The sequence below is a fragment of the Ascaphus truei genome, chromosome 19, assembly GCF_040206685.1.
Source record: "Ascaphus truei isolate aAscTru1 chromosome 19, aAscTru1.hap1, whole genome shotgun sequence".
Lineage (NCBI taxonomy): Eukaryota > Metazoa > Chordata > Amphibia > Anura > Ascaphidae > Ascaphus > Ascaphus truei.
The window spans coordinates 10,687,604-10,715,022 of NC_134501.1; the positions used below are offsets into that span (position 1 = coordinate 10,687,604).

The window sequence follows — 27,419 nt, forward strand, 5'->3', positions numbered from 1 at the left end:
TAAAGGTGGATCACTCCATGCGGGAGCCACCCACCAGTGAGGCGGAGGCATCTTGGATCATCTCCTGGAGCAAGGGATTCCAAGCAAAGGTCATCTGCGCACCCGGTAGCAGGAGCACCGGGCAGGTATTATCCAAGTCACCAAGTGCACCACCTATACACTTCATCTTAGTGGGCAGCGCTGTCCCACACGTGGGTGGGGTTGTGGGACTCTTGGGACTTTGGGTGCAAGGACTTTGGGAATACTGTGTGCGGGTAAGGCCCTGCGAGGTGTGTGGATAGTTGTGCTTAGTAGTGTTACAGGGTGACACTGAAGTTATGTACGGTTGATGCATGTGTATTGTGTTTTATCTGCCCATATAGTAAACCTGTGTTATATATACCTTGGTATATGTGGTTCATATATGTGGGTCCTGTGTAGGCAACCTTCTACATTCATAGAATCCTACACAGGTGGAGGTGCTGAAAACCAAAACGTTCCAGAGATTCACCCCAGGCTCTCACTAGCGGAGGCTCGGGCCTCCTGTGAGCCTGACAGGTATAACGCACCACACCAGGTAACATTAAGTTCCCCGCACACACACACTATATGCGATTGGGTGGGGGAATACCCGTTACATGTGTTACAGACACACTGCTCCGTGTGTTACAGATACACACTGTTTTGTGTGTTACAGATGCACACTGCTCCACGTGTTACAGATACAGACTGTTCTGTGTTACAGACACACACTGCTATGTGTGTTACAGACACACCGCTCCGCGTGTTACAGATACACACTGTTCTGTGTTACAGACACACACTGCTATGTGTGTTACAGACACACCGCTCCGCGTGTTACAGATACACACTGTTCTGTGTTACAGACACACACTGCTATGTGTGTTACAGACACACCGCTCCACGTGTTACAGACAAACACTGTTCTGTGTGTTACAGACACACACTTCTCTGTGTGTTAAAGATAGACTGTTCTGTGTTACAGACACACACTGCTATGTGTATTACAGACACACACTGCTCCGCGTGTTAAAGATAGACTGTTCTGTGTTACAGACACACACTTCTCTGTGTGTTACAGACACACTGCTCCGCGTGTTACACATACACACTGTTCTGTGTGTTACAGCCACGTATATTCTGCATGCTCTATATGCACTATGGCTATGCTGCAGATACTCATTATTCTGTTACAGTTGTACATTATTGTGCATTTTATCTCTACGTTCTGCAGACTACGGATTTGCTCTGAACATTACAGATATATCTCTCTGCAATAAGCTGCATCAGCATCAGCAGCACACGCACACTGCCTGAGACACCTCTCCCTGTCCCTCTCCTCATCCCTCCCTCCCCGAGACACCTCTCCCTGTCCCTCTCCTCACCCCTCCCTGTCCCTCTCCTCACCCCTCCCTGTCCCTCTCCTCACCCCTCCCTCCCCGAGACACCTCTCCCTGTCCCTCTCCTCACCCCTCCCTCCCCGAGACACCTCTCCCCATCCCTCACTCCCTCTGTCTGCTCATTTGCAATGCAAGTCTCACTTAGCACTGTGGTTCTAGGGCTGGGCATGTGAGCAGAGCTCAATGTGTCTGTGCTGCGGGGAGGAAGCGCTGTCTGATGCTCCCCTCTGCCCTGTCTCTTCCTGCTCAGCTCAAGGAGTGTCTGAATGGAGCCCCAGCAAGGGCCTGGCAACCCAGGTGAGTCTCCTGCCATGTGTGGAGGGGGTGCTGGGGCAAGGGTGGGTCTCCTTTTCTTAGGGGTGCACCTCCCCATTGGGGTTTGCAGTCAATAAGTTAAGGGTTGAGATTTATTTTCCATCACTTGATGGTGAAAGTGAAAAGGTGGCAGGGGGAGGGGAGCGTAGAGATGCCCTGACTCGCTGCAAAACAGCCCACTTTGCAGAAGAGAGGTGCCGCATTGCTCAGGAATTAACCCCGGCAGTGCTGAAGTGGCCGGCAATGCAAAGCTAGTAAAAGGTTAAAGCAGCATTCTGTGTATATATTTGTATTGTATGTATGTCTCTTGTATGTAGTATATTTATTATGTATGCATATATATATAAATATATATATATACACACACACACACACACACACACACACACACACACACACACACACGTGTGTGTGTGTGTGTGTATATATATATATATATATATATATATACACACACACACACACACACACAACATCCCATTTTTACCATGTACAGAGCGTCATCGCCTTTGCGCCATCACCAGAGGCCAGGAACTAGTTATTCTACATTTCCACCTTTTTGTGCTAATATCTCACAGCCAGGCAGGATTGCATCCTAATCCCCCTCCCTTCTGCGAAAATCACATACCTAGAGAGCTTTACTTTAATTTAGAAGCACTGATTTATAGGGGGACGGAGGCTTTGCAGCCCCCCTGTGATGGGCAAGAGAGAGATCAGACTTTGCAAATGTTTGGTTAAACTTATTACACTTCCAACGCCCCTTATTCAATCTGCAGTGAATCCGTTTCCCAGCATTAGAGAGGAGATCAGCTCTATTCAATGAGTGAGACTAAAATCTTCTCCAGCTCAGGGACACCGCTCTCCCTGCATACAGCGTAAGGGCCTGTCTGCTATGTCAGAGTATATTCAGATAGAGGTAACAAGCCGAAACTTGGAATGTCACTTATTGGCACTATAATGGGCGAGTGACAACCAGTGACGGCGAGGGTGACAGTGACAGAGACTGCGAGAAGTGACATCCAGACAGAAAAGTCCCCAGGCGCTTATTGTAACATTTCAAAGCCCTATAAGCCACCGCATTAATCCCTGGAGCAGAACCTGTTAGCTGAGCGAGGGGAGGGGGTTTGGGGGAGGGACTGGGGGTACATATGGTCAGTGCCTATTGCCAGTGACCGCACCCTGCCTTCTAATTATTATATTAAAAATGTAGCGCAGTATAATGTACATTAAAAGTACTGATAATACACAGCTCCCCAACATTAACATCCAGGATCAAGTGGAACATCAGGAGGGGCCGATACTCCCCACACACCAGCAACAGCATCTGCAGCCTCCAATCGGTGTCCCCAGAGAGTGACGCGCTGAGTGTCACCTGGAGACGCCTCTCCGAGGGGAGCAGGGGTGGAAACGCGTCACACCAAAACAACCGGCACACGAGTGTCTTACACAGGCTGCCTGGGACATAGAGGGACAGGAGAGGTGTACAGGGCTGAGGGACTGTGGGGGGGATTATCCGGGTCAGTGAATTCTGCTGGGTTATGTCTCTCTGCTCCTCAGTGATATAAATGATATGTAGGGTGGATTAAGTTGTATCATCGTGCTACACACCCGGGCCCTTCCGCCTGACGCTGCCGTGTAGAGACGTGTGTCTCTGAGTTCGGGGCTGGCTACCCTAGGGTGAAGGGGGGATGGGGGGGATGGAGGGGATGGAGATAATCAAAAGACCAAGACGACAAGCTAAAGTAAGATGGGATGATGAAATGAGGAAATGTATTGGAGCAATCCTTGGAGAGGCCTTCGTTATGCAGTGGATCAACCAGGGCTGAAGATGATGATGATACGCACATCTATATGTTTATATAACCATCATCTTTAGCCCGTGTCTCCCCACTGCTGGATGTAGCGTCTCCAGTGATCTCCCAGGTGCTGCGGTTACAGCCTCTCTTCCCCACGTTGCTCCCACACATTTTCTGATTCCATCCTCCCTTCTTACTTTTGGTCCTCTTGGTTTTGTAATCTCTCTTTGAATCCTGTTGCATACAAACTTTGGCCATCGATGGCCGTTTCTTCTGGCGATGTGTCCAGCCCACCGCCATTTTCATTTCTTCCCCTTTGTAATGATGTCACAGACTTTTGTTTGGTTTTCGAACCCATTCATTCTTTTTCCCGTCTCTTCGTGTAATACCCAGCATGCATCTCTCCATACTTCTGTGCGTTGTCTGAAGCTTCTGAATTATCTTCGCATTTAGGATCCAAGTTTCACATCCACAAGTGTGTCTGTGTGTGGGTATAAATAAAGACATACACACACACACACACACAGACACACACACACAGACACACACACACACACGTGTGTCTGTGTGTCTGTGTGTGTGTGTGTCTGTGTGTGTGTGTGTGTGTATAAATAAAGATATACACACACACGTGTCTCCTGTCCCCTATAATCAGTGTCCTTTGTGTCCTGTGCAGAGCGGAGCAGAGAAGCAGAGGGCAGGCCTTGCCCTGTTGCCCCAGCAGAGGTGACTGTGCAGGAGCCTCAACCAGCGCTGGCGGTTCAGGAAGAGTTGGGGTTCCTGGCCCCCAGTTCCGGGCTCCTGCAGGTCACAGAGAGAAGGCGTAAGTAGCCCCACAAAACATCCCTGGGGACAAGTCCTTCCCCACCCAAATGACTCCAGTTTAGCTAAGCACAGAATCCGTCTGTTGTCTGCCACAAACAGGCTAGTGATAAAGAGAAGATGCACATTGTCATTTCAGCCGTGAGCTGCTTTACTGCGCAGTCCCCTTATACCCGCCCCCAAAGCTGCTTTACACTGCGCAGTCCCCTTATACCCCCCCCCCCCAAGCTGCTTTACATTGCGTAGTCCCCTTACACCTCCTCCCAAATCTGGTTTACACTGAGCAGTCCCCTTACACCCCCCCAAATCATCCATAGGTCTCTCTCTCTGCAGAGCCGCTCCGCAGTGTCCCCTCTCCCTCTCTACAGAACCGCTCTGCAGTGTCCCCTCTCTCTCTGCAGAGCCGCTCTGCAGTGTCCCCTTTCTCTCTGCAGAGCCGATCTGCAGTGTCCCCTCTCTCTCTGCAGAGCCGCTCTGCAGTGTCCCCTCTCTCTCTGCAGAGCCGCTCTGCAGTGTCTCCTCTCTCTGCAGAGCCGCTCTGCAGTGTCCCCTCTCTGCAGAGCCGCTCTGCAGCGTGTATTCTCTCACTCTCTGCAGAGCCACTCTGCAGTGTCCCCTCTCTCTCTGCAGAGCCGCTCTGCAGCGTGTCGTCTCTCTCTCTGCAGAGCCGCTCTGCAGCGTGTCGTCTCTCTCTCTGCAGAGTGTCGTCTCTCTCTCTGCAGAGCCGCTCTGCAGCGTGTCCTCTCTCTATCTCTCTCTCCAGAGCCGCTCAGCAGTGTCTCCTCCCTTGAGGTGCACTTTGACCTCCTGGATCTGACCGAGCTCACGGACATGTCTGACCAGGAACTGGCTGAAGTGTTTGCTGATTCCGACGATGAGAATCCGCAAAATGAGCCCCCACCAGGTAATGAGGGAGAGGGCACCCTGAAATCTGAGGGGATCCAGGGAGAGGGCACCCTGAAGTCTGAGGGGATCCAGGGAGGGGGCACCCTGGAATCTGAGGGGATCCAGGGAGAGGGCACCCTGAAGTCTGAGGGGATCCAGGGAGAGGGCATCCTGGAATCTGAAGGGATCCAGGGAGAGGGCACCCTGAAATCCTAAGGGGAATTTAAAATCTTAGGGAAAATCAGGGAGAGGGCACCCCCAAAATCTGAGGCGATCCGGAAGGGCAACACAAAATATGAAGGGAAGGGAGAGAGCACCTTAAAATCTGAGGGGAACCAGGGAGAAGGTACCCTACAATCTGGAAGAATAGCTGGGATGTAGAGTGGGATTAGAGGGAGCGCAGGCTCCTGGCAGAGGTTATTGATGAAGCCAAAGTGCCCTGATGATTCAGCACATCACCCGACGCTAATGATTCAGTAAATGGGCAGAGTGCAGAGCAAGCTGCGGAGCGGTGAGCGCTGAGAATGTGCGGAGCGGTGAGCGCTGAGAATGTGCGGAGCGGTGAGCGCTGAGAATGTGCGGAGCGGTGAGCGCTGAGAATGTGCGGAGCGGTGAGCGCTCAGAATGTGCGGAGCGGTGAGCGCTCAGAATGTGCGGAGCGGTGAGCGCTCAGAATGTGCGGAGCGGTTTGTGTGGGCTCCACATTCTGACCCATGAATTTGTTTGCTGAATTAGATGGAAAACGAGGCACTCTGAGTCACAGTTAGAGGTCTCCCACCCTCTGTGGTTTATTACCTGGGGGGGAGTGTCCTAGCTGCTGACCTCTCTGACCTTGCGCTCCTGCTAATCCCCAGGTCTGCAGCTGCCCCCCCTCCCACGGGCCGGATATCTGCGCTCCCCATCCTGGACTAGGACACGAGCGGAGCGAGAGAAGAAACATCTCAGTGACTCGGAGCTTCAGGGGGGTGTGCTGGATACCTTCCTCACTGCAGAGAGATCCAAAGAGAATTAAGTGGCCTTCACCCCCTTCCCCCAGCCCCCTGCTGCCCTCCCCTCACCCAGGCCAGGGAATGACGGGTGGCAGACCATGCCAAGAGCACAGCTCCAATAACTGCACTAACCACAGGGAGCGGGAGAGAGACCTCATAGGAGCCAACCTCAGCGGTAGCGCCAGTCCTCTGTGACCCACTGAAACTCAAACACAGCAGCCAGGCGGCATGTCCCAGAGCGCGGCAGGGTGAGTGTGAGTGAGGAGCGGTGAGCGCTGCTCATTGGGCAAAGGGTGGTTCCGGGGTCCAGAGAACGGGAGAAAGACTGTACACCCTACAGAGCCGGCTGTGTGCTGAGCGCTGAATACAATGTAGCACATAGATTCAAGTAAGAGCACTGGTTTGACAGGAAACATTGAGATGAATCCCCGTCCCGCAGAGCTTACAATCTAATTTGCGCAAATGTAACATTGAAGCGAGAGTGCGACGTGCGCAGTCCTGAAGCATCGCTAGGGATTCATTACCTCTGTGTTGGATCGATGCGACCGCTGCCAGGTCCCACCATCTAGCCCCACGGATCACACCCCACGTCGAGAGAGCGGAAAGGGGGAACAAGCGGAGCAGTGTGGGAGGTCTGGCAGAGCGTGGGGCGCACAGGGTGCTGTCCTGGGGACTGATTCCTAGTAACAAGCACAGTATAACATTCACATCGCCTGCCACATCCCAGGAACTGGAGACCTCCGAGGCCTCCCTGGGTCACAATGAAGCCACACCACTGTCCTTCAGTCCTTTGCAATTTCTACTCGGCTGGTACAGGTGACATCCTTGTGGGGAGAGGGTGCGCTTCATATACCCTCCTCTTATTACCCTACACGGGTCACGCATAATCAACCTCCACCCCTCAAATGCACGTCATGTGGCTGCACCCTAGAGCAGGGGTGTTCAACTCAAGCACCCCCCCACCAGGTCTTCAGGATATCCCTGCTTCAGCACAGGTGGCTCAATCAGTCCTTGCTGCAGCACAGGTGGCTGGGATATCCTTAAAACCTGACCTGTTGAGCACAAAGTTGGTTCACTAGTAACCCCTTGAATGCCAGAGAGGTCATCACTCCATTGCCTTGCAATGTGTTGCTGGCGTTCTCCGACTTTTCGCCGCCACCACTTCGTTAAAGTTAACCCCTAATGCTAATCATGTACCTTAAGGGCGAAAGGGCCGGCGGCTGGCTGTCCTAGGCAGCTGAACGGCGGCAAAAGGTCCCATTCCGGTTGCTGGCGCCTTTGGCACTCAAGGGGTAAAACTTTTGGGGCTTGACTAATCTCCTGGATCAGTCAGATTTACCCGATCCCTTCCGTGCAGGCGGGACCCCCACAGCAGAGCCCTGTGTCCGCAGCGGAGAGGTTGCTGCAGTAAGGCACTCCGGAGATGGGTCACCGTCGGCTACACTCAGGATAAAAGGATTTCATGGAAACCCAGCTCCGGGGTCTTTCCAGGGTTAGGAAGCGGGGGTAACTTTATTAATGACGAATCTATTCATTGTAACAGAGGTCACGGTCCCGGTGACGCCGGGACAGGAGCGCAGTGTGATCCTGCCCTGTGTGTCTCGTGTCTCAATAATGTTATCATCCTGACCCAGAGGAAGTTAGAGAACTGGAGGAACCACAGAGCAACTTTACCGAGCACAAGTACCCCCAGATACAAGCTCCCCGAACCTCAGCGTGCACGGGGTGTGTGAGGGTCACAGCTGCTGCTATAATAACCACACCTGCAGAGTAACGCCAGCTTACAGTGGGATAATGATCCAGGCCGGTCTTGTTCAGATCTTACTCTATTATACTAAAGGTGCTAACAGACTGGATCCTATCACACTGACCTGGAGTTAAGTACAGGTATAGAATGCAAACCCAGGACTGGATCCTATCACACTGTGACCTGGAGTTAAGTACAGGAATAGAATGCAAACCCAGGACTGGATCCTATCACACTGTGACCTGGAGTTAAGTACAGGAATATAATGCAAACCCAGGACTGGATCCTATCACACTGTGACCTGGAGTTTACAGGTATAGAATGCAAACCCAGGACTGGATCCTATCACACTGTGACCTGGAGTTAAGTACAGGTATAGAATGCAAACCCAGGACTGGATCCTATCACACTGTGACCTGGAGTTAAGTACAGGAATAGAATGCAAACCCAGGACTGGATCCTATCACACTGTGACCTGGAGTTTACAGGTATAGAATGCAAACCCAGGACTGGATCCTATCACACTGTGACCTGGAGTTAAGTACAGGTATAGAATGCAAACCCAGGACTGGATCCTATCACACTGTGACTTGAGTTAGTTGGTATGTAACATATACAGGCATACCCCGCATTAACGTACGCAATGGGATCGGAGCATGTATGTAAAGCGAAAATGTACTTAAAGTGAAGCACTACCTTTTTTCCACTTATCGATGCATGTACTGTACGGCAATCGTCATATACGTGCATAACTGATGTAAATAACGCATGTGTAACAGGCTCTATAATCTCCCCGCTTGCGCACAGCTTCGGTACAGGTAGGGAGCCGGTATTGCTGTTCAGGACGTGCTGACAGGCGCATGCGTGAGCTGCCGTTTGACTATTGGGCGATATGTCCTTACTCGCGAGTGTACTTAAAGTGAGTGTCCTTAAAGCGGGGTATGCCTGTACATACATACAGTAACACAGTGTCTCCTGGGAGCAGACGCCTCTCCCTCCCCCCAGCTTCCGCCACAACCTGCAGCTCCCTAAACCAAATCTCACCTCCAGCTCTAAATTTAGCTCTTCCTTCTGTTTCCTTGGATTAAAATATCTGGGTTATTTCGGCTCTCCGAGCACACTGCAGGGTGGACTTTATTCGAAGACGTGTGTGTTCTGCGTGTACAGTTACACAACTAGCAAATCCCTCACTGTTTATTAACCACTGCGTGTTAGCGACAGCTGAGATTTAAATCCGGGGTTTTTCCCCCAGCATCTGGTTTAAGATTTTTTCAGATCTAGACATGCAAACATAAATCTCAACAGCACAACATGAAGCACGTGATGCAACTTAGCAGAGGCTTCTGAATACATGTGGAAACCTGCTTCCGAGATTCCTGTGATTGAGAGGCAGGTCTTACAAAATTCACCAGGATGGGTGTTTGTTAAAGGCTCTGAGAATATTACTTTACATCAACATTTCTCCAAAGTATTTCACAAGTGTCCAATCAAATGAAAAGTAAAATAAATGGCCCTGCCTTTTGGATGAAGTGAATGGCTGCATCGCTTGGATGAGATTCTGCACACGGGTCCTGCTGTGTCCTGCCCAATAGGTGGTGAGAAGCTTCATGTATGTGCCGGTTCCTCGGGACCAGACCCCGAACCCACCAAGCAGGATACAGAACCCTCAGCCCAACATGCAGGACAGGAAACCCTGAGCCCAACCGCAAGAAAGGAGACACTGAGCCCAATACGCAAGACAGGAGACACTGAGCCCAAAACACAAGTTAGTAGACACTGTGCCCAACATTCAAGACACAGCCCAACACACAGGACACTAGAGCCTCAGCCAACTAGCAGAACAGGAGACCTTCTGCCACCTTGAACGACATGGGACCCCAAGTCCAACACGCAGGACACGACCCTCATCCAACTCGCAGGGCATGTGACCTGTAACCTATCACACAAGATACAATATCCGGAACCCATCCCACAGGATACTTTCAGCCCAAGAAATCTCTCCAACAGGAGACAGGAGCGGAGCACAGCCGTAAAGCAAAAGAGGACAGCTAAGGTGGTGACTAAAAGGGTTTATTGAACAACAGTATGCTTCTGATGGATCCTCTAACGTTTCAGCCCTCAGGCCTTTGTCAAAGAGTAGGACACTGGACCCTCAGCCCAACACAGATTACTTAAGACCCAGAAGCCAACACGTAGAACACAAGACCCAGAACTGAAAACACAGAACATGGAACCCTCAGCCCAACATGCAGGACACAGAACCCAATACACAGAACATGGGACCCTTAGCTCAACACGTAGAACACGGAACCCTCAGCCTAACACGCAGGATACAAAATCCAGAACCCAACACGCAGGACACTGAACCCTCAGCCTAGCACGCAGGATACAAGGTCCATAACCCAACACGCAGGACACTGAACCCTCAGCCTAGCACGCAGGACACGACCTAGAACCCAACACGCAGGACACGGGACTCTCAGCCATACAATGAAGACAGAGTAACCTCAGCCGAACACAAGAACCCAACACGTAGGACACGGGATGCTCATCCCAACATGTAGCTGTTAATGTGGCTTAGAACCCAACACGGACATCTCTTTATTAAAAGAAACAGAGGATTGTGGGTAAGGGTGCAGCCTCAGAATGGATTCTGGGGATTCCTTGAGCATGAGAGCAGAAATGTTCTTAGTTTACTGACAACAAAAGCAATTTAAAGTCGGCTGAACCTCTGCAGCATTGAGCACCTTTCCCAACTGAAATGGGCCTATGTACTGTAACTATATTGTCCCGACACTGACTGAGTGACCGGAGCTCGTCACACTGTGATGTTTCAGCACTTCATATAGCAGCTTTCTGTATAACTCATTAAAGATCAGTCCTACCGAGTGCCAGACTGTGGCCATTGTGTGTCATTATCCTACCTAGCAAGTGCCAGTATGTGCCCATGGTTGTGTCATTAACACTAAGCAGTGCCACCTACATCCTCATTGTGCTGTGAATGTGCCACCGGGTGCCTCATTACAGATCAGACCTCACTACTGCCAGGCTGGGTCCCTGCACCCTCCTTAGCACCCAGCTCACGTTTCATGGCAGCTCTCAGCGAGTGCTCACTCCTGCATGTTAAAACCCTCCACACATCCAGCCCACAGCGTCCACATGATGGATGTGTCTCCCCTGGGAGTAACACGCACAACCCCTCGTTCTAGGAGGAACGGCAAAATAAATGCACTGGGATGAGAGTTATGCAGTGCGAGAGGTTAATAATGCAGGTGTATAATGAAAGGGTTACATGTGATAGAAGTTACTGTGGGCCCTAAAATCAGGGGACAGGAAGATAAAACCAGCAGAAATAGAACCCCTCCCCCCCCCCCCAAATAAGGGTTAATAGAGGGGTGGGTAACTCCAGTCCTCAAGGGCCACCAACAGGTCAGGTTTTCAGAATATCCCTGCTTTAGAAGACAAAAATACCCAATGCTACATCCAATGCGGCAAAATACATAGATAAATATTACAATGTTAGTATTCTCGTGAGTAAGGGTCATTTAGTTAAACCCTTTGGCCAAAGCGTTATAAGCCTGCAAGCCACGTCACGACCAGTGTGCAGCCACATCACGGCACGACCAGTATGCAGCCACGTCACGGCATGACCAGTATGCAGCCACGTCACAGCATGACCAGTATGCAGCCACGTCACGGCATGACCAGTATGCAGCCACGTCACGGCATGACCAGTATGCAGCCACGTCACGGCACGAACAGTATGCAGCCACGTCACAGCATGACCAGTATGCAGGTCCTAACTCTACCTGAAAATTCTCAGTTACTTCTGCTGGAGGGTGGATGACCGCAGTGTACCTGTCCTGCACGGGAACATGAATGGGCGGGGGGAACTCAAACCCTGGGAGGGGGGGGGGGGCACTAACCTCCAAACTGATACCCGCTGAAAATTAATAAACACACAATCCAGCAATCTCTAACCCCAAAGGGTTTAACTAAATGACCCTTACTCATGAGAATACTAACATTGAAGTATTGTACTATGCATTCTGTCACATAGGATGTAGCATTGGGTATTTGTGTCTTGTGTTGTATGCAATTGGCCACACTCAAGAGCACTCCTTTTGCCCCTGGGGGGGGGGGGGGGGGGTGTATGTGTGTATATATGTATATATATATATATATATATATTATCTACAGCGTGGACTCAAACCTCCATATCAGAGCACGCAGGAGCTGTGTATTTGTACTATGCAGGCAGGGAAGAGGTTAATTGTGGCATCCTCTCAGGAGATTCAGTCTCTGCTTTTGACACCTCCACAGGAGCAGAGTGCATGGAACAGACAGCCAGGCACTGCAGATGGTAACTAATCAACACCTCAAAACACTAATTGAACAGTAAATAATGCAACTGCATGACAAGAGAGACTCAACTCTTGAACTGCCAATGTGCTGCAGGCCCCTCTGCAGATAACTGGTTAAATTGCAGTCCTCAAGGGCCCCCAACAACAGGTCAGGTTTCAGGACATCCCTGCTTCAGCACAGGCGGCTCAAAGACTGAGCCACTTCAGCTGAAGCAGACTGATTGAGCCACCTGTGCTGAAGCAGGGATATCCTGAAAACCTGACCTGTTGGTGGTGCTTATTTATTTATAAAATATTTTACCAGGAAGTAATATATTGAGAGTTACCTCTTGTTTTCAAGTATGTCCTGGGCACAGTTATGATGGCAATACATGGTTACAAATACATAGTTACATTACATGAACAGAGTTATACATTACATACAAGACATTGCATGCACAGTAGGCCTGGAGTTGGGGAGACACACACGTCATAAAATAACCTTTATTCTCAGTACAAGCACCTTCACATAAATATTGGTTTGAAATAACTATTTAAAACAATGTTACGAGAATGAGCGTGTCGCATGGCAGCGGCGAGAGGGGATTCTCTGTGAATCAGGATTCAGACTCATGATGAGGGGGTTTGTATCATACTGCCGAGAGGACACTGATCAAACCAGCAAACGGACCCTTTAATACACCCGTCTCTGTGGATCGGAACACAACCGCACCTCTTTTTTGGTGTGACAATTTAAAATAATAAAACAAAAAATAGTTTTGAGCGTTAATAGTGATATTAAACGTGGGGATCGATACATTTCCTGGGCATCTGGAGGTGAAATCCAGTCCTGGAATTTGGGGGAAAATATGGAATTTGGGGGAAAATTTACAATTGGAGGCCAGTTGTTGAGCATTAAACAGATAGAAATGATTGTGCAGTCACAACCCGCGTACTTAAAAAACAGACTGAGCATGAAACATGGAGATGCAGACAGACATCCTACCCACGGTATCACAATCTGGGAATACAGATGTGAACGCTGAATTAATCACATCTCTGGCTCCCAGCACAACTCCAGCAGGGCCGTGTCTGACAGTAACAGGCGCTGCTCGGAGGGCGTGTATACAATGGTCTTTGTTGTGGGAGGTAGAGCCCGGCTCGGGCCGCCTCTCTCCAGCACGATCACTGTTCTCCTGTGAAAGGCTGGGCTATTCCCTTCTGTTCCTGCTCAGTCAATTAGAAATAAAAAGCAAGAGATTTAGCCTGATAAATAATTACTGGCGCGGTTGTTGGGAGGTAGAAGCGCGCTTCTTGTATCCGGGAGGAAAGATTATTTATTCATGACCACAGCAGAGGGACGTTTTAGGGCCCAGGCTGCGGTCTAGGATTCTAACGACCGCACTACAATAAGGAGTCCGCCATCGCTACAAAAGTAGCGAATAACGAGAGGCCCAGAACGCACGGAGGGAAGCAGCGTACATATTATTCACAGGGTGCCTGCACACGCTCAACACAGCTCCGTGTGTACAAGGTGTTCCTGCAGTGCGAGACACCGCTTGTATCAGCGTAGTCCGACCTGTCGCTGGAAATAGAACTACTCAGTAACACATAAAAACAACCTGCTTTATACCCAGGGGGAAAGGATCTTCCAAATGTATAGATTTAAGGAGTCGCTCAGCTGCACCACAGACCTATCTAAACATACAAGGGCCGTGTTGCAGAAAGGGGTCCCTGAAACGTTTGAACAGTCTCTTCCATTCCTGTGCCACTTGTTCCAGGTGGCAGCGATGTCATTGAACCTGGTTCAGTGACGCTGTGAGGGCACCAGATAGACACCCAACTCTCTGCCCCAGAGTGCATGGCGTTAACCGTGTCACCGCGGAGGTGGGAGGATATTCACTGCTCGGCTGCGGCCTCCAGCCCTGAACAGGGTTACATGGCGGCATTCTCAGCTAAAGAAATGTTCTTCGGCACTCTGAACATAAAGGGGTGGGAACGGGAGCACCGCCGAGGACAGAGACCGCAGAAAACTCACATCTATAAAGTCATGCGCAGGCGGCACCTAATACCAGAAGCAAGGGTGACACATTCCTGACAGAACCGTATCAAGGAGACACTGGTTACACCGAACACTCAGCTGGTCTCTAAACCTCCTGTATCCCCAGTGCTGCCTGCAAAGACATGCCCAGGCCATGAAGGGGTTAACACACCTGTCAGTACTGGCCCAAGGGATATCATCAGTAGAATACTTGTGTTTATACAGCACCTTCCACCTAAAGCATGGTGCAGCCACAGCCGGAGTGGCATTGTGGCAGAGTATTTCGGGCACGCAGGTCTGCACTGGCAGGTCCCACATTAGACAACAGATAATGATCGGTAGTCTAGGGTTAACTGAGACAAGACAGTGATTTCGCCAACATTACAGCCACTGGAGTGCAAACCAAAACGTGTATCTGAGATGTTACCCAGCGTGCCCACACCGATTCCCTGCGTCAGTACTGGGGGCAGAGTATGCACATTATGTTACACGGGTCCACAAGCAGCTTGCAGCTCCGGGAATTAGGACCAGGGAGGAAGAATAGAATGTATAACAGTACTAAATGAAGGGAGCTACCATGTTACTACAGCTCAGCCTCGCTCCTGCATAACCAGACACAGGATCTGGGAGTGATCTCAGACAGAAGAACTCCCCCCTATAAGTGAGGCACATGTGGTAAGGACTGGAGTGCAGGGGAGAGTTACAGTCCCTTGAATGCCTGACACCCTCCCTGAGCTGCTGACCTATCTATGTGAGCATTTAATTCCAGGCCCATGGGGTAGGGAAGAGGTTATGCAGCTTTTTCCTGCCTCGTCTGCTCTTTCTCTTCCCCCCTCTCCTGGTTCCAATCCTTCAACCCCTCGGGGAGAGACGTGTCCTCCTCAAAGCTCCCCGTCCCCTCCACAAACTCTTCGTACGAGTATTTCTCGGGGAAGGGTCTGGGCCCCAGAAGCTCGATCATGTCCGATTTATCCAGGACTTCCTTCTCCAACAGACGCTTCCCAACCTGTGAGCAGAAGAGACGAGGTATCAGCTCGTGGACCTTTCCAGACAACACAGGGACCCCCTCTCCTAGTGTAAATCTGGTGCTGTTTTATGGACTCTGTTAAATGTCTGTCACATTGTTCAGAGCTTTACACACTGTGATACCCTCATACAGGAGGCGGCAGAACAGAAGCTTCTGCCGCATCCCTCACAGCCATCACCCTGGGGTCCCCTCACCTTCTCCACCTGCTCCTTGCACTGTGTCAGCAGCTCCATAGTCCTGTCGTAAGCCGAGCTGATGAGGTATCTGGCCTCCTGGTCGATGAGCTCTGCCGTGGCCTCGCTGTACGGCTTCTCCGTCAGCATCTCCCCCTGCCGCGGGAGATCAAAGGAGACCTGCCCCAGCTTCTCGCTCATCCCAAACTGCACGATCTGGGGGGTGAGGGAAAAGATCAATAGGGAATAGCCCCCACACAGCTGCCAGGGGCAACGGGCGTCACAGGAACGGGGCAACGGGCGTCACAGGAGCGGGGCAACGGGCGTCACAGGAGCGGGGCAACGGGCGTCACAGGAGCGGGGCAACGGGCGTCACAGGAACGGGGCACCGGGCGTCACAGGAACGGGGCAACGGGCGTCACAGGAGCGGGGCAACGGGCGTCACAGGAGCGGGGCAACGGGCGTCACAGGAACGGGGCAACGGGCGTCACAGGAGCGGGGCAACGGGCGTCACAGGAGCGGGGCAACGGGCGTCACAGGAACGGGGCAACGGGCGTCACAGGAACGGGGCAACGGGCGTCACAGGAACGGGGCAACGGGCGTCACAGGAACGGGGCAACGGGCGTCACAGGAACGGGGCAACGGGCGTCACAGGAACGGGGCAACGGGCGTCACAGGAACGGGCGTCACAGGAACGGGGCAACGGGCGTCACAGGAACGGGGCAACGGGCGTCACAGGAACGGGGCAACGGGCGTCACAGGAACGGGGCAACGGGCGTCACAGGAACGGGGCAACGGGCGTCACAGGAACGGGGCAACGGGCGTCACAGGAACGGGGCAACGGGCGTCACAGGAACGGGGCAACGGGCGTCACAGGAACGGGGCAACGGGCGTCACAGGAACGGGGCAACGGGCGTCACAGGAACGGGGCAACGGGCGTCACAGGAACGGGGCAACGGGCGTCACAGGAACGGGGCAACGGGCGTCACAGGAACGGGGCAACGGGCGTCACAGGAACGGGGCACCGGGCGTCACAGGAACGGGGCACCGGGCGTCACAGGAACGGGGCACCGGGCGTCACAGGAACGGGGCACCGGGCGTCACAGGAACGGGGCACCGTGCGTCACAGGAACGGGGCACCGTGCGCCACAGGACGGGGCGTGCGTCACAGGACGGGGCACCGTGCGTCACAGGACGGGGCACCGCTGCCCGGTAAGCATGAACTCTAACCCCATGGGAATGAGAACAGGGGCACACTTGTCCTATTACAAACAAGCCTACACATGCTGTCACCTCCCTACATACAATACTCCTACTGTTACCTGTGCATGCCATGCGCCCGATCTCTGCACACGTGCTCCATTACATACATGTTCTGTACACGCTTCCCCTCACCTGTGCGTATGCGCTCTGCGTGACTTTCTTCAGATCGTCTTGTGCCCCCGTGGTGATGCGCCCAAAGAAGAGCTGCTCCGACACGCGTCCCCCCAGCATCATGCACATGCGGTCAAACAGCTGCTCCCGCGTGTACAGGTACTGCTCTTTGGGAAGGTACTGTGCGTACCCCAAACCCTTCCCCCGGGGGATGATGGATACCTGCAGATGGGGAGAGACACCGGTGAGCGGAGGGTCTCATTTCCTCCAATGTCACGGTGTGTTTGCACAGGCAGAGCCCCCTCCCCTGATCTTTATGGGCTCTCTGATAATGACAGCGTGGGATAAGGATACCTTGAGCAGGGGGTCAGCATGCTCCAGGAACCACCCCACCACGGCGTGTCCGGCCTCGTGGTAAGCCACAGTACGCTTCTCGGCCGGCTGCAGGACCTGGGTCTTTTTCTCCAGTCCTGCAAACACCAGGGAAAGGTCAATCAATGGCAGATATATATGGGGGGGACGAGAGAGGAGGGCACATTGGTCAATGTGGGGAGGGCTACGGTCACTCGGTCTGACCCCAATCTGCACATCCCAAAACTACCTGTGTAACGTACTTGTGGTCTGACCCCATAACGAGCATTACAGGTGACATTGTACAGTGACAGCAGAGCATTCTCTGCCCTGTAACGTCACATCCTGTGGCAGTGCCCCCTGCAGGCGGTGTGGGGGAGGTGTGTGCATCCCCTTGGCTCACCTCCGATGACGCGCTCGATGGCCTGTTCGAAGTGCTTCTCCTCCACGTGTGGCTGCAGGTACCGCGCAGCTATCAGAGCCGCCTCGTTGCACACGTTGGCTATGTCAGCGCCTGAGGGGGGAGCGGGAGGTGAGGGGGGGTCTGTGTAGGACCCCGATACGTGCTGCGCTGCACATAGGAGCCACGCATCAGTTACCTGCAGCAACACAGCCCCCCCCACCAGAGGGGACACCACGAGACCCTCCCCCCTCGCAGGATGTGCGCCCCCTCCCTTACCTGTGAATCCGGGAGTCAGAGCCGCTAGCTTCCGGGATAAAGCGTCCTTACTGAGGCTCTCGGACAGCTTCAAGGGCCGCAGGTGGACTTTAAAAATGGAGGCTCTGCCTTTTATGTCAGGGGGACCTGGAAGGGGAGAGAAGAAGCAGATGCGCCTTTCACACGAGATGGTCGGCGCGGTGGGTGGCAGAGTTAACGCTGCCGCGTGCATCGCTGGCAGAGATCAAAGTGTTTGTTACCGATGAAGATCTGACGATCAAATCGTCCGGGTCTCATCAGGGCCGGATCCAGGATGTCCGGCCGGTTCGTGCCCGCGAGGATCACCACGTTAGTGCTGGTATTAAACCCTGAACAGCGGAGAAACAAACAGGAAGAGCTCAGCTTTCAGACCCGGGGGGGGGGGGAGGGGAGAAGCAGGAGGGGAAGGGGGGGAGCAGGAGGCGGGGGGGGAGCAGGAGGGACGGGGGGGAGCAGGAGGGACGGGGGGGGGAACCTCTGATGTTAGAACACGGAGGCCGTCTCTTCTGTTTTATTTACTTCCCGCTAGAAAGAAGATAAGAGTCGCACAGACCGCTGCTTATCTTTTAGCTACAGGGGTCTCATACTCCGTCCTCAACGGCCTCATGTATCATCACGACTTTGGATTAATTGTAACCTTCAGGATCGGAGCCTGTACACCCCGCCGCCTTCTCCCTCCCCTCCCTTTAACTCTCTGCTGCCAAAGGGGCCTGCGATAGAAGCTGCGCAGCGATCACTTTGTAACCGTGTTATTGTCGGATTTTTTCCGCGTGCTGAGAACCACTGTATGTATTTGTGACTTTGTAACCGCGTGTCCCGCGCTGGTGCAAGGCGTACGGATCAGCCCATTGCGGTGCGTGGTCATTGTGTTGCCTTGTTTCTGAAGCAGAGAACAGGTTAGACCTGGAGTGGCCAACTTTTATGGATATCCCCACTTCAGCACAGGTGGCTCAATCAGTGGCTCAGTTAAAGGCAGCCACCTGTGCTAAAGCTGGGACTGATTGAGCCACCTGTGCTGAAGCTGGGCTATCCATAAAACCTGGCCTGTTGGTGGCCCTAAAGGACTGAGTTTGAGACCCCTGTTTTAGAAGATGTGAATCCAAATGCCTAAGCTTTCACATATGGAAGGAAAGGACCACCGTAGAAAGCATAAAAATGCTTTTTCTAACATCAGAAGTGCTGTTTTTTTTTACAAATCTTAATTCCCCCCCCGTTTATCATGTCACTGGCATCAGCAGTTACCATGACAACCTCTGCTGTCTTAATGAGGGTAAATGACGGTGGCCATTTTAACCTCCCATGTGGGCACATTTCCAGCAACTGAGAAGTCAGCTACAAAATGTAGAAAGGGCGAGATTGGTAAAAACAGCAGGAAAGAGCCGATGCAAACACAAAGAGAGAGGAGAGAATTGCTGCTTTACACTCCCTCTTAGCGCCACACGTGTCCCTCTTAGCGCCACACGTGGGCGACGCTCACCGTCCATTTCCACCAGCAGCTGGTTCAGGGTGTTTTCCTGCTCGCTCTGACCGCCAAAGTTCCCTTGTCCTCTCTTCCTGCCCACCGCGTCAATCTCATCGATGAAAAGGATGCAGGGCGCATTCTTCCGAGCCATCGCAAACATGTCCCGTACCTGCGTGGGGCGATGGCGACAACCAGTGAGAGATGGCTCTGCTCCAGGGACCTCAGCCCGTTCACTCACACCCCCCCCGCCCCCCCGTACACAACCAGCGATGAGAGAAGGCTCCGCTCCAGGGACCTCAGGCTGTTCACTCACCCCCCCCCCCCATACACAACCAGTGATGAGAGATGGCTCTGCTCCAGGGACCTCAGGCTGTTCACTCCCCCCCCCGTACACAACCAGTGAGAGATGGCTCTGCTCCAGGGACCTCAGCCCGTTCACTCCTCCTCCCCCCCGTACACAACCAGCGATGAGAGATGGCTCTGCTCCAGGGACCTCAGCCCGTTCACTCCTCCTCCCCCCCGTACACAACCAGCGATGAGAGATGGCTCTGCTCCAGGGACCTCAGCCCGTTCACTCCTCCTCCCCCCCGTACACAACCAGCGATGAGAGATGGCTCTGCTCCAGGGACCTCAGGCTGTTCACTCACACCCCCCCCCCCCCCATACACAACCAGCGATGAGAGATGGCTCTGCTCCAGGGACCTCAGCCCGTTCACTCACACCCCCCCATACACAACCAGTGATGAGAGATGGCTCTGCTCCAGGGACCTCAGGCTGTTCACTCCCCCCCCCGTACACAACCAGTGATGAGAGATGGCTCTGCACCAGGGACCTCAGCCTGATCACTCACCCCCCCCCCCCCCCGTACACAACCAGCGATGAGAGATGGCTCTGCTCCAGGGACCTCAGGCTGTTCACTCCCCCCCCCCCGTACACAACCAGTGATGAGAGATGGCTCTGCTCCAGGGACCTCAGGCTGTTCACTCCCCCCGTACACAACCAGCGATGAGAGATGGCTCTGCTCCAGGGACCTCAGGCTGTTCACTCCCCCCCCCCGTACACAACCAGCGATGAGAGATGGCTCTGCTCCAGGGACCTCAGGCTGTTCACTCCCCCCCCCCGTACACAACCAGTGATGAGAGATGGCTCTGCTCCAGGGACCTCAGGCTGTTCACTCCCCCCGTACACGACTTACCCTGGCCGGACCAACCCCCACAAACATCTCCAGGAACTCAGAGCCGTTCACGGTGATAAACGGCACGCTGGCTTCGCCGGCTGTTGCTTTGGCAAGGAGGGTCTTTCCAGTGCCAGGGGGACCAGTGAGCACCGCTCCCTAGGGGGGAAAGGAGAGATGAAAAATAAATGACCAGAGAGAAGGTATGGATTAAGCATCCCAAGAAATCCACACAGAGTGGACATCAAGCTTCCCCCCCATCCCCCTCACAAAGCACCTAGGCTCCTACCCTGGGCACCCCCAGACCTGTACTCTCACCCCATCAATCCCCCGCTCCTCATCCTGCAGATCTTGGTACCCCATTCTCATCCCTCCCCTTTATCATGCTCCCTCTGCCCCTGGGGATCTTGGTGCCCTGCCGTCACTTTGCCCCTCCCCTGTATCCTGCCCCTCACCCTGGGGATCTTGGTGCCCTGCCGTCACTTTGCCCCTCCCCTGTATCCTGCCCCTCACCCTGGGGATCTTGGCGCCCTGCCGTCACTTTGCCCCTCCCCTGTATCCTGCCCCTCACCCTGGGGATCTTGGTGCCCCGCCGTCACTTTGCCCCTCCCCTGTATCCTGCCCCTCACCCTGGGGATCTTGGCGCCCTGCCGTCACTTTGCCCCGCCCCTGTATCCTGCCCCTCACCCTGGGGATCTTGGCGCCCTGCCGTCACCCTGCCCCGCCCCTGTATCCTGCCCCTCACCCTGGGGATCTTGGCGCCCTGCCGTCACCCTGCCCCTCACACTTGGGATCTTGGCGCCCTGCCATCACTTTGCCCCGCCCCTGTATCCTGCCCCTCACCCTGGGGATCTTGGCGCCCTGCCGTCACCCTGCCCCTCACCCTTGGGATCTTGGCACCCTGCCGTCACCCTGCCCCTCACCCTGGGGATCTTGGCGCCCAGCTCCTGATACTGTTTGGGATTCTTCAGGAAGTTCACAAATTCCATGATCTCGATCTTCGCCTCCTCACATCCGGCCACGTCCTTAAACTTCACATCAATGTTCCCCTTCAGCATCTTGGCCGTCGTCTCTCCCACCCCGAACAGCCCCCCGCCTCTCCCACCCCGGCTGGGCCCCATGGAGCCCTTGCGTACGCTGTACAATAAGAACCCAACTAGGAGCAGCGTGGGTATGAGGCTCATCAAGAAGGATCTACGGGAGACAGAGGGCGAGGAGAGGAGACAGAGGGTGTTAAAAAATGTACCATTCTTATTTATTTGGCATTCAGCCAGCAGGGCGACGTTCATCTCATGCAGCCACCTCCTGGGTGGAATGCTGCCAGAAAAACTCTGGAGGAACATTTCCCCAGAGGCTCCGAATCCTTTCATACTGCGGTGAAGGCCAAGAACAGATCCTTGCATGTCCAGGCTCACTCACTCCCGCCATGTCTGCACTCTCACTGCGCTTGTGGGCGCCCGCCACGTCTGCCGCTCTCACACACTCACCCGTCGCTCTCCGTAGAGTATATGACGGACACGCGGTGGGTCGGATCTATCCCCAGCTCCTGCTGCGCGGTGTCCAGGTTACGCTCAAAGCTGTCCACACTGCCGATGTTAAACCACACGTATTTCTGGGGGTCACATGGACAGTTAACCCCTGCACCCTCAGAAGCACTTATTCCTCCCCTGAGCTCTCACTGTCCCCTGTAACGAGTATATCACAGCAACAGAGAGATCACAAGCGTCTCCCTGCAGCCCAATCACTGACCCATAGTACATCACTGATGTTTATTTCCAGTCGTAATAAACTTGTATATAAAGTAACTCTTTCAGTGCTGGGAGGGGGAAACCACCACACTAATGAGAAATCTAACATGCACACCATTCAATAGGGTTAACCCTTTAATCCCCCTCTGTGGAGCAGTAACACACTGTACATCACACACCTCTGAGCTGGTTCCCGCTGCAGGAATCACTCGCACAAACTGCTTGTTGACAACCTCTAGACGGTCCACCTGCAGGAGAACAGAGGAGGGGGGAGAGGGGGAGGATACAGGCTGAGCAGGGAGAGGGCTGCACCTCAGCTCTGGGTGATGACAAGCGCAGGAAAATGGCAGGTATACCCTCTGCTACAAAGAAACAAAATCTCTCGGCCTACACGCGGGCCCCACCTTGTGCTCGGCCTGCACGCCTTGGGGGCCCCCCTCGCGCTCGGGTCGCACTCCGCACCACGGGCCCTCGCTCTGCTCCCGATGTTTTTATGTCTGTACCTTTCCTTGGAGGTATCAGGTTATCTCCGTGGGTCATGTGGCGTTACTGTACAGCTCTATGTCACACTCTCTGTGCATGGCTCTCTCTCCCAGCACGCTTTCTCACAGGCTTTGAGTGAGCGCTTGCTCTATGATGCTCACTCACCACTCCCCTTGCCAGGTACAGGTGCACAAACTCCTTCCAGTTGATCTCTCTCCCGGGATCTCGCAGATAGAACAGGAGAAATCCGCTGGCGATTCCGGTAGCCATGATAACCAGGTACCGGAAATCCTTATCATCCCACGGGAAATCGCCCTGCAAAGACAGCGGGAGAGATAAACAGGGGCACTGCGAGCCTGTGTCACCCACACACAGGGAGCTGGGCCGTTCTGCACAGGCATCTCCTACACTATCCCATGTCTGTGCGCCATCAATAAAAGAAGCAACCACTAAGGCCTTAAAAAGAACATGCTGCAAAATACAGAAGTGCAGAGTATATCTACAAACACCCAACGATCAAAACAGTCTGTCAAAAAGCATGATTGGAGTCCGCTAGTAATTAAAAAGGTGTGGACCTTTGCTTTCTAATCCCTCTAAAACACAGGCTTTCAACCTTTTAAGGACTGCGGATTTGCTATAAAAATATATTGCGGCTTCGCTGAACCCATCCACCTAACACACACACACACACACACACACACACACACACACACACACACACACACACACACACACACACACACACACAGACAGTGTAGGGCTTGTCATTTATTTTTTCCTGTCCAACAGTTAATGTCATTTATAACTTTACAGTTTGACATTTAATAACTTCAAAAACAAAATATGGCAATATATAAAACTGAATAATGAAGAATAAAATTGCCCATTGCTATCTCGAAAAGCCCAGAATTACACAGCGCACGGATTGGAAACCATCGCTCTAAACTACCGCCCAATCTCCTCCTGTAGTAAATGGAATGATAAATCCCATGGCTCCTATTAATGCATAATATGGTTAACCCTTTACAATGATTAACGTCCATCAGAAACCTGCTCTCTCTCTCCCGAAAGCCAAGCTGTTTGTCAGATGATGGTTGGGTCGCTCTCTAGGTGCTGTGACAGCACTGTGTGCCCTGTGAGCTCGGGCTACTCGTTCTGTTTCACTTTATGTACTCACCTTCTGCAGCCGTCTCCACCACAAGGCCTCATCTTTCTTGCCATCGCCCTTGTTTTTGTTGCTCCCCCCGCTTCCTTGTGACGCAGAATCCTTTGCCTTATCTATTGGGGAGAGGGGGGTGGAAGAGTGGTTTAAGGAATAGCAAAGGATGCTGCAGAATTCAGCAGAGTGGTAGAGCTGTGTGTTTGTAGGAGGGTGCAGTACAAGGGTAACAGTGTGTGCTTAGGGGAGGCTACAGGACATGTTTGAGGTGCAGTGACAGAACTGTGTGTAGTAGGGGAATAGTTTGTAAATATCACGTGGGCTCCTCAAGCCTCTCATTATACAAATTGTTATTACCCAACTAAACACCAAAGAAAAATCTTGCTAGCAAGCAGAAGCTACCTAAAATCAGGCACGCAGAGAGTATATCATAAAATTAATTACTTCATACAAAATATCAGAGACAGATAAATAAGGCAAAAAAAAGTCAAAAGAAAAAACACAAAGAGGTCACTATTCTACACCGAGCTGAACCAGTCAAAGTGCAAACAATTCATGGGGGGACAGAATTAATACAGCATCCTATGGATCACATCGATGGAGCAGCAAGGAAGGCTGGATCTCCAATTGGAATTACAGCCCAATACCACAGTACTATAAAAAGGTGTTGGTGCAAGAAGATAGTCAAAGAACATTGCTCACAAAGATACCACACCAAAGGAGAAATAATCCCTACATGAGTGCAATAGATAGATCAATACAGATCCCAAAGTAAAATGGTATAGTTCTCCAAAGTCTCCAGATAAGCTTTTTCTTTGGCGTTTAGTTATGTGATTATTTTAATATCTCGGAGCACAACTACATACTATTCTAAAGTAGGAAGGAGAGATATGTTGATATCAGTTTGCCTTATTCCTCTGATGATCAGATTATATGAGATTGAAATCATTATTACCGCCTGCTTCGGGACCGGTGCCCTCTGGGTCTGAATCCTTCTCATTCTTCCTGAAAAACTTCCCAAACCCTTCAAGAAAAGAAAAGAAAAGAAAAGAGCAGGAAGCTTTAATGAACACTCGCAGACTTCAGTGAGAGCTCTTCAGGAGCGCAAGCAAAGTGTGGGAACAGGAGAGGAGAGAGGGATAGAGAAATATGGCAGCGTTGCAAGAAGAATGGAAATGGAGTGTCAGAGAGGAAGCATGACAATGCTGAGCATCTCTTGGCTGCAAAACAGGGGTGAAAATAGATTGGTGCGTGTTGCGGGCCAATAAAGGGTTTGAGAGACAAATCAACACTTATATGTGATATCCACAACGGTCCTCTGTCCCATAAATCGGTCCCTTCTAGCACCGGATCAGACAGGGAGGTCTGCTGGACCCTTGTTGCCATCCCCAAAACGAAGATAATCAGTGTCCGTGTCTGGCAGGGAGATGAGCAGGAGGCACGTACCCTTGGGTGGTTTAGACCCCAGACAGGACACAGCTGGGCTCAGTCTCCACGTAGGGCTGGAGTGTGTCGCGATTCTTCTCTTCACAAACCGAATCAAGAGGCACAAACATCAAAGAGATGATTTAGTCCCTAAATATATGACAGCGACATGGATACCAACGAGATGATGCATCAGTTTGTAATTGTATGTGTAATAGCCCGTCCCACTGAGCAAGACCCAGGCCCACAGGGCACTGCTGGACTGAGGGGCCCACACGCCCAGTCCTGGGATTTAAACTCACACCCCTCAGCATTCTGGAAATTGTAGTTATGACCCATTTAATAAAACCCCAGAATCCCCTCGGACAGGAACAGAAATCCAGAACTGGAGCCAACGGTCTGACAAGCTCTGCAGTCAGGTCACAGGGTCACCCTGCAGCCCCTCACACCCAAGTGTATGCTGGGAGTTGTGATCACTCAGCCCCCCCAACACTCCGCTCCTGTCACTCAGCCGCCCCCTGACACGCCGCTCCTGTCACTCAGCCCTCCCCCCGACACGCCGCTCCTGTCACTCAGCCCTTCCCCCCGACACGCCGCTCCTGTCACTCAGCCCTTCCCCCCGACACGCCGCTCCTGTCTCTCAGCTCCCCCCCCCGACACGCCGCTCCTGTCACTCAGCCCTTCCCCCCGACACGCCGCTCCTGTCACTCAGCTCCCCCCCCCGACACGCAGCTCCTGTCACTCAGCCCTTCCCCCCGACACGCCGCTCCTGTCACTCAGCCCTTCCCCCCGACACGCCGCTCCTGTCTCTCAGCTCCCCCCCCCGACACGCCGCTCCTGTCACTCAGCCCTTCCCCCCGACACGCCGCTCCTGTCACTCAGCCCTCCCCCCGACACGCCGCTCCTGTCACTCAGCTCCCCCCCCCCCGACACACCGCTCCTGTCACTCAGCCCTCCCCCCCGACACGCCGCTCCTGTCACTCAGTCCCCCCGACACGCCGCTCCTGTCACTCAGCCCTCCCCCCGACACGCCGCTCCTGTCACTCAGCTCCCTCCCCCGACACGCCGCTCCTGTCACTCAGCCCTCCCCCCGACACACCGCTACTGTCACTCAGCCCTCCCCCCTGACACGCCGCTCCTGTCACTCAGCCCTCCCCCCGACAAGCCGCTCCTGTCACTCAGCCCCCCCCGACACGCCGCTCCTGTCACTCAGCCCCCCCCGACACGCCGCTCCTGTCACTCAGCCCCCCCGACACGCCGCTCCTGTCACTCAGCCCTCCCCCCGACACGCCGCTCCTGTCACTCAGCCCCCCCCTGACACGCCGCTCCTGTCACTCAGCCCCCCCGACACGCCGCTCCTGTCACTCAGCCCCCCCCCGACACGCCGCTCCTGTCACTCAGACCCCCCCTGACACGCCGCTCCTGTCACTCAGACCCCCCCTGACACGCCGCTCCTGTAACACAGCCCCCCCCCCCGACACGCCGCTCCTGTCACTCAGCCCTCCCCCCGACACGCCGCTCCTGTCACTCAGCCCTCCCCCCGACACGCCGCTCCTGTCACTCAGCCCTCCCCCCGACACGCCGCTCCTGTCACTCAGCCCTCCCCCCGACACGCCGCTCCTGTCACTCAGCCCTCCCCCCGACACGCCGCTCCTGTCACTCAGCCCTCCCCCCGACACGCCGCTCCTGTCACTCAGCCCCCCTGACACGCCGCTCCTGTCACTCAGCCCTCCCCCCGACACGCCGCTCCTGCCTCCTCACCTGCCGCAGTCCCGCTCCGCCGGTCACGCACCTAAGCCGCAGGGCGCGGGATATCCCGGCCGCGACCAGGCGTCCGATCCCGTGACTCATCTCCCCGCTCACTGTACCGGGACTGGGGCAATGTCACTCCGTCTGACTGCGCCCGGCAACCAGGCTGCGCCTGATACCGTACAGCGCGTCTCGTCCAATAGGAGAGTAGCATTCTGCACAGGCGCAGTATGGACACCCTGCGGGGGTCCTTCAAGGA

General features: G+C 53.5%; 2 protein-coding genes across 2 annotated transcripts; one reads left to right on the top strand and one right to left on the bottom strand.

Annotated features, from left to right (window-relative positions):
* Positions 1-1,292: 1,292 nt before the first annotated feature.
* Positions 1,293-10,848, top strand: DBNDD1 (dysbindin domain containing 1). The gene is made up of 4 exons (XM_075576509.1): positions 1,293-1,697; positions 4,188-4,334; positions 5,097-5,237; positions 6,073-10,848. The coding sequence occupies exons 1-4, from the start codon at positions 1,667-1,669 to the stop codon at positions 6,228-6,230; spliced, it is 477 nt and encodes a 158-aa protein (XP_075432624.1). The 5' UTR covers positions 1,293-1,666; the 3' UTR covers positions 6,231-10,848.
* Positions 10,849-12,787: 1,939 nt separating this feature from the next.
* Positions 12,788-27,365, bottom strand: LOC142469837 (mitochondrial inner membrane m-AAA protease component AFG3L1-like). Its single transcript, XM_075576510.1, has 17 exons — positions 27,173-27,365; positions 25,433-25,511; positions 24,942-25,010; positions 24,005-24,105; positions 22,993-23,142; positions 22,524-22,592; positions 22,084-22,208; positions 21,520-21,790; positions 20,618-20,755; positions 19,438-19,591; positions 18,182-18,289; positions 17,943-18,068; positions 17,667-17,777; positions 17,267-17,382; positions 16,934-17,134; positions 15,560-15,754; positions 12,788-15,344 (listed from the first exon to the last, which is right to left on the bottom strand). The coding sequence occupies exons 1-17, from the start codon at positions 27,260-27,262 to the stop codon at positions 15,129-15,131; spliced, it is 2,319 nt and encodes a 772-aa protein (XP_075432625.1). The 5' UTR covers positions 27,263-27,365; the 3' UTR covers positions 12,788-15,128.
* Between the last annotated feature and the right edge of the window lie 54 nt (positions 27,366-27,419).